Consider the following 8,178-nt stretch of genomic DNA (forward strand, 5'->3'; position numbering starts at 1 on the left):
TTACAACGTAGTATTGTGTAGTGTAGTAGAACTAGAAATTACTTTTGTTTTGGAAGTGACAGCTGTAGTAGTTCTGTATTTAATGGTTGGTTTTATGTAGTCTCGTATGACACAGCAGGGCTCAATACTGCAGTAGTTATATACATATTCCCAGGTGTTGCATGTAGTCTTGCAAGCACCACGAACAAGGTAACATTGCATTGTTCTCTGTGTAATTTCTTTTGTTTTTTCTTTTGTTTTTCTCTGTGAACCTAAGAAAAAAGAGCCATAATCATAAATCCAAGTTTCGCATAAATATATGGATAGAAAGACAGATAATATAGAGATAAGTAAATAAAGTTGTTTAAGTTTTAGAGTTAAGCCATTTTATTCCTGAAATCATGCCCAGGTAATTGGATTTAAAACGTGATTTCATCCTCTGTAAATTGGTATAAGTATTTATTTATCCAACAGTATTTCCTTTGCCATTACCATTTTTTTTGGTAAATAAAATATCTTTAAATATCTAATCTGTGCATTCTTCCTCAAGAAAAAAGGATGTGGAAAGAAAATTATAGTCTCCATGTTTTGTATTCTGAATAATCATTCACTTCTAATACCATAAATACACAATCTATCCCATCACAGTTTACTGGCTAGTTAGTTATAGAAAACTTAATGTTGACAACAGCTACAGTATCAGTTCATTATACTGCATGTAAAAAGAGGAAGCAGTAGAAAACACAGAAGGAGTCATAGTCTCATCAAACAAAAACACCAAGCAAGTTTTACTCATTTTTTCTCCCATGCAAATAAAGTGAATTGCATTATGAATTCATATGCTGTCTTCTAACAACCACTCATTTGTTTTATTTTTCTAGAGTAAAGCCCTCCCCTCCTTTTCCATATTAACAAACTTTTATTACCTGATGGACCACAAGACACAGTGAAGACAAAAGTCAGGAAAATACAAAGTATCTTCATCGCTGACATAGTTACTAGACTGATGTTTAGGCAGAGCTCAAAATATCTGAAAGTTGCGCTATTTTTTTTTGGTAAAAAGAAAACCAACTCTGGTTTTTATAGTCTTCTCAGAGTGATTATTATTCTGATTTATGCCACCATTCAAGATTGAGAACATTCTGAAATAGCAACAAGCAGATTAGAGGATTTAGTTCTGTTCTGACCTCAATGAGCCAAATGTGAACTCATTTTCAGCTATACAAGCAATGAGTGGGATTAACATCTTATTAAATTCTTTACCTAAAAGCACATAATCAACATCATCGATATTTTGACCATGTGATTTTCAAGCCTATCTTACATCCCAAGCAATGTTCTGAGCACTTTATATAACTTAACAGGTTTAATTCTGATGACAATTTCTATGACATAGGAACTTTTTATTTTCCAGGTGAGGAAATTCTGGCACAGAGGGAAGGATTATGTAATTGCCTCAAATCATACATCTAGTGATTGGTAGAGCTGAGATGGACTCTCATGTAATGTGATGCTAGAATCCAAACTCTCAACCTCTACCTTCTTCATGCAGAGCTGAGTAATGGGTGTCCATCAGGTGAAGTTATTCTCTATACACATGGTCTGATCCAGACACTGTTAATAAAATTTAACTTTTCTACAAACAGAAAATATTTCTACAACATAGTTCTGGTACTATTACATTGAAAATAAATTACCATAGTTATGCTATAGGGAAAATCAATATAATTCTTTACACGCTGTGTAATGAATCAATCCTGGGGTTACCTCCTTCATAGGGGAAAGCAGAATGGGAGACCCTGAAAGAACCCTGGAATTACACACAGAAAAGTGATCTTGAGCTATGGCTCCTCTGTTTGCGTGCTGTATATTTGGGATAAATATTCATTAGCTAAACCTCAAGATTCTCTCCTTAAAAGCTAGACTGGTATGACCAACCATATTTAGAGGTTTATGGTAAAGCTTAAATAAATAACATATATGAAAAATAATTGATAAGTAATTGACATATAAACATAAACCATGTGGCTGGGTCTGAAAACCTCAAAGACGTATCTTTACAAGTTCATAATTTGTGTTCACTCTGTATCATGAGGAAAAACAAATTTTTAAGGGGATTCTATACTCTGAGTCTTATAAGAAGTAATCTAGTCATCTTGTTACTTATCTGCCTTATTTTTTATCTCAAAGTTGCCTATATACTTATAGCCAAATCATGGAAAAAAAAATTTTCACAATATATCTTCCTAAAAACTGCTGGCGATTTAATAAGACCTACTGCACATAAGTAGAGCAAATAGCAAGTGTGAAGATTAAAAGGCTGTGCATTATCATAGTGATGGCATGGATAATAAGGTGATGTAGGAAAGAATATTTCATTTTTGCCTCACTGAATCTGGGTCCATTTCATCTATTTAAAATAAGCCATTCCTATCAAGTTGAAATATCATCTAAAGTCTTATTAATTGCATGACCTTTTCTTTCTTTGCTTAAGTATGTAATTGAGACTAGTGACATGTGAATTGCACAGAATATATTTCTATACAATAGCTTATTCTAAGTGCCAGTAGTAATGTTCATTCCATCCATAGATAAAGGAATGGGATTCTACTCCTACAGTGAAAAGATGGTTAAGGATAAATCACACAGCTGATGATGCTCGGATAAAAGCAAAGAAAACTGCAAGTGAGGACATCAAGAAGTAATATGGAGATATCTTAAATAACAGTTTTATTATTTTTGTCAGGTATTATTTAATATTTTATTAATATTTTAAAACTCCTTATAATCTAGTTTTGTGTACCTCTTTTATTGTTCTTATTTAAGTATTAAATTCATAAAATAATAAACTACCTTTTGGTATATCATTTTTTATAAAATTTTAAAATGGTCATTAGGGCAGAGAACTGGTTGTTAAATTATTTGAATTCCACCACTGACTATACCATAATATCCAAATAGCATGGTGCTAGCATAAAAACTAACATATAGATATATAAAGACACGATGACTTTATAGTCAATTAATATTTGACAAAGGAGATGAAAATATACAGTGGGATAAAGACAGTCTATTTAGTAAATGGTGTTGGGAAAATTGGACAGATACATGCAAAAAATAAATCTAGACCACCTTCTTTTATGATACACTAGATTAAACACAAATATAGATGAAAGACTTAAATGTTAGACTTGAAACCATAAAAACTCTAGAAGAAAACATAGGCAATAAAATCTTTAACATTACTTGTAGCAATATTTTTTCTGTCATATCATCTCAGGCAAGGAAAATTAAAAAAAAATTTAACAAATGGGACTGCATCAGACTAAAAAAGTTTTTTCACAACAAAGAAAACCATCAATAAAATAAAGACACCCCACTGAATGGGAGGCCATATTTTCCAGTATATCTGATAAGAGCTTACTATTCAAAATTTATAAGAAACTCATAAAACTTACAACCAAAAAAACCCCAAATAACACAATTAAGAAATGGGCAAAGGGCTTGAATAGACACTTCTCCTGAATAGACATTCCAATGGCCAATAAATATATTATAAGATGTCCAACTTCACTAATCATCAGAGAGAAGCAAATTAAAGCCACAATGTGATATCACCTCACACATGTCAGAATGGTTATCATCAATAAATCAACAAACAACAACTGTTGGCGAGGATGTGGAGGAAAGAGAATGTGCACTGACTGAGGGAATACAGATTGGTGCAGCCACTGTGGAAAGCAGTAAGGAGTTACCTCAAACAAGTTAAAATGGAACTACCTTTGACCTAGTAATTTCTCATCTGGGAATATATCCAAAGAAACCCAAAAACACTGCTTCAAAGACTGTATGCATCCCTATGTTCATTACCGTGTTATTTACAATAGCCAAGCTATGGAAGCTGCCCAAGGATCCACCATGAGATGAGTGGATAAAAACTGTGGTACATTTAAAAAATGAAATATTACACAACCATGAAAAAGAAGGAAATCTTACCTGTGTGACAGCATGGATGGACCTGGAGAGCATTATGCTAAGTGAAATAAGCCTGTCAGAAAGAAAGTACCACATGACTTTATTTATTTGAGGAATATAATGCACAAAATAAACTAACAAAATAGAAACAGGTTATAAACTGGCAGCTGTCAGAGGGAAAACCCCTCAAAAGTGGCCCATAGACTTTCAGAAATGAAGAAACACAATTTATAAAGTATTTCAAAAGTCCATTTAACACAGTTCCCTACTTCTAAACATCCATTTCTTTGACAAATTATCTCCATCTAATACCCCCTGACTAGACTAAGTAGCTTTGGAATATAGAATGAGCCTGTTCTTGGACATTAGAAAAACCTGGAGTTGAGCTTTAGGCATACTATCAAAGCAGTCTGGTAAGGATCTGGTTTCCTAGCCTGACCAGGCGGTGGTGCAGGGGCTAGAGCATTGGACTGGGACGCAGAGGACACAGGTTTGAAACCCCGAGGTCGTTGGCTCGAGTGCAGGCTCATTTGGTCTGAGCAAAGTTTACCGGCTTGAGCCCAAGGTCATTGGCTTGAACAAGGGGTGACTCGGTCTGCTGTAGCCTCCCCCTATCCCCTGGCCAAGGCACAGATGAGAAAGCAATCAATGAACAACTAGGGTGCCATAACAAAGAATTGATGCTTCTCATCTCTCTCTCTTCCTGTCTGTCTGTCCGTATCTGTTCCTCTCTCTGTCTCTGTCTGTCTCTATCACACACGCACACAAAATCTGATTTCCTTATCTATAAAATAGTGATTTTGATAATAAACTTATTAGGCTATACTACATATTAAATGAGATAACACATGAAACTGACAATGAAGACACTCATTAATAACTTAAAAAATTATGGAGTTCTAAAAGAAAATACTGTACTGAGTTCTTACTATGTGTGGGCACATCTCAAGAATCTAGGACAAAGCAGGAGGCTAGGTAGTCTGGTCATAATCATGCTTGAATCTTAATTTTTGGAAATACAGAGCTCTTCATAAAATTCAATAGAATGTTAGGAAAGAGAATTGACTATTAAGAGATGATCAAGAATGATGTCTACCATCCTAAGAAGGGGATGACGGACCAGAGGTGTCTCATGCAGAGAGACATAACTCTTCTTGAGCAGTAAAATGTGTGAGAAGCAAAGAGCCAGGCTGTGAGCTGACACAGTGGTAGAGGGGAGTTAGGCTGTGTTAGAGGTTCCATCTCACTGGGCTTTTTCTGTCTTGGTGAAGTGGTGGATTTCGTTATGTTTGCTAGAGCCTATTGGAGAGTTAATGAATTCCCTCTGGCTCCTGGTAGGAGAACTGTCTGGAAGGGAGTAGGAGGAGCAGAATCCAGAAAGGAGGTAATTTTGGAGACCACTACCATGGTCTAGGTGGAGGGAAGAGATAGTGGCTTAGATAAGGTGTGTCTTTGAGCTGACTATCGATTGTTCTCCTTACTGCTTACACTTCTTCCCCATGGCTTTTCTAGTTCTCAATGTTGATTCTGTCTAAACTCCTTCCTCTCAGATCTGACCACAGATGAGGAGAACCTGTCCCTGATTTATTGCTAGATCTTTGATCACTGAGATGTGTCTGTTCTCTCCTACCTTATTCCTGTCAACCTTGGGTTAGACTTTATGTGCTTTCTCAAGGAACACTCTGAAAATGACATACTGAGCCACATGGGAGTTTAAAGCAGAGTTTCTCTTTTATCTCACGATGCCTGTGCACTTTAGGGGACATTCACATCCCTCAGTAATGTTGCCATCTAATGCACAGAAAATAACATCAGAAACTCCCACAGGAGAAATGTCAGGTTAGCTGACAGATGAATATATATGCTTGTGAGAGGAAAGGAGGACAAGAAAAGAGAGGAAGCGGGAAGGAGAGAAAAGACATTAATAAATGGACACAGTTCTGATGTGTTTCTAGAACAGTTTTTCTTGTGAGTTACCTGGGTTTTCCTTAACATGGATTCCAGTTTGTTAGGTATGGGTCAGGGCAGAAAGGCTCCATTTCTTATAAGATCTCTTGCAGTATAAATGCTCTTCTTCTGTGGAGTTCAGGGCCCCTGCATACACCTCAGTGGGCATTTACTGTATCATTATATGGAGATGGGCCCCCCAACAATGTGGTGATAACAATAGAGTATAGGCGCATTGCTGCAATGACAATTGTTCTTTCACCTATCATCAATGTATATTTACATTGTGGTGGAAGTTGGATTCAAAGGTTGAAATATGACCGTGGCCAGTGTGCTCAGTGGTAGAGCATCAGCTGGGCCTTTGGATTTCCTGGGTTCAATTCCTGGTCAGAGCACACAGAAAATGAGAATATCTATTTTGTCACTCCTCCCCCCTCCCTCTTCCTTCTCTCTCTCTCTCTCTCTCTCTCTCTCTCTCTCTCTTTCTGCCCCCTTCTTGCAGCCATGGCTCTATTGGAGCAAGTTGACTCTGGGTGCTCAGGATGACTCTGTGGCCTCCCCTTCAGGCACAAAGAAGAGCTTGCTTGCTGAGCAAAGGAGCAATGTCCCAGATGGGCAAAGCATCAGCCCCTAGGGACCTGCCAGGTGGGTCCAGTTGGGGTACATATGGGAGTCTCTCTGTCTCCCCTTTTCTTACTGAATAATAATAAAAAAACATGCTGAAATATAAACATGGATTTTCATCACATAGTTCTCAGGAAAATGAATTCTTCAGTATACTCTCTCTTTCAGGCAGTGAGGTGAGTAGCAGTTCAGAGGGGGGGAAATTCAATTAGGGAATGATACAAATCTCTCTCTCTTTTTCTCCTCCCTCTAACATACAAAGGAAAACATTTTAACAAGAGTATGTATTAAAGAAGAGATATTACCCATAAAAATAAATTTGTAATGTAAATTTAGGTTTTTATTTCAGGCTAGAATTAAAGATATAAAAAGATAAAGAATGACTATTTTTCCCAGAATCTCAAGGCCAGCAGTCACTCCTTCCAAACTTTCAATCTTAATGTTCTTTATCACAAGTTTAATCATGTCCTGCTTAATTAATTCTGGATTTCTTTTTATCCACACAACTTTATTTACTTGGATTATACACAGTAATCTGGCCAAAACTTCAAAACTGAACCTATGTAACTTTCAATAAAATATTTCAATAGATATGTTACTTATAGATATGTGTGCCAAAAAAAGGGAAATATGTTAGCTATAACAATTTCCATGGCTGATGAGATTTTTTTAAAGTACGAAACAATGAAATTAAATAGGTGAGGTCCTCTAAACTTTTGGATGAAAGACATACCCATATTTATAGTTCACCTGTGCGGTTCATAGTTTTGTTTACACAATTATAGAAGATTATAAAATCTGTGGCTTACTGAGCAAGGACTACAGCTGAAATACTTCACCAACACACCTAATAATAAATAAAAGAGAACTTTCATGTTGCCAACCAAGGCTTAGTTGGGGAAAAATTATTTCTAATGATTCTCTGGCAGTTAATGGTAGTGGTTTCAAGTTTTGATCTCTGAATCTTCAGTTTTCATTAAAAAAAAATTTATTACCCTTATTTTTAAAGTACCACCCCAGCTTCCAGTTATTTGTGGAAATATAATAAAAACCACGTGGGTGAAAGTTGTTGAACAACTTGTCTCTGAGACACATTCTACTATGAAACCCACAACCCACAAGTCTCTCTACTCCCCTGCAGGGCCTTGCTGTGGCTGCTGTGTTCCGCTTGATGGCCGATATGTTCTCCTTTGAAGTGGCCACTATTACCCACCTCTCTGCTGTCTGATCAGGGCTCTGCTTTCTATTGCTATCTTGGTGATTTTGCACTTTTCAACTTTTCTTAGCGGGGGTCACTTCTTCTCCACAATTCCATTGTTACCATTGCTGTTCTAACTTTGGATCCTCTTTCTTGACCAATTTAATGGCTCATTTTTCAAGGTTCACAAATGAGATATTTATGCTCTCTGAATTCCCTCCACATTCTTAGAGTGATAGCTGTGTTTCATGTCGTATCAGAAAGTGTTATTTCTAATTCTCTGCCTTGCATGGAACTGGAGCCATGTCTCTTGCAACCTGTGTGTAAAACCTCGTCCTCGGCTGGGTCCGGTGGTACTGTTCTAACTCTGACCCACACTGGACTGCCTCACCTCTTGCTTACAACATTTCTAGTTTTTGGATTCTTCTTTTGTCCAGTATGTAAAGCTACCTCAT

General features: G+C 36.7%; 1 protein-coding gene across 1 annotated transcript; it reads right to left on the minus strand.

Annotated features, from left to right (window-relative positions):
* On the minus strand, nt 1-963 carry DEFB113 (defensin beta 113). The gene is made up of 2 exons (XM_066252566.1): nt 897-963; nt 1-230 (listed from the first exon to the last, which is right to left on the minus strand). Exons 1-2 carry the CDS (start codon nt 961-963, stop codon nt 1-3), a joined length of 297 nt encoding a protein of 98 aa, XP_066108663.1.
* Between the last annotated feature and the right edge of the window lie 7,215 nt (nt 964-8,178).

This window comes from Saccopteryx bilineata, chromosome 1, assembly GCF_036850765.1.
Source record: "Saccopteryx bilineata isolate mSacBil1 chromosome 1, mSacBil1_pri_phased_curated, whole genome shotgun sequence".
Classification (NCBI taxonomy): Eukaryota; Metazoa; Chordata; class Mammalia; order Chiroptera; family Emballonuridae; genus Saccopteryx; species Saccopteryx bilineata.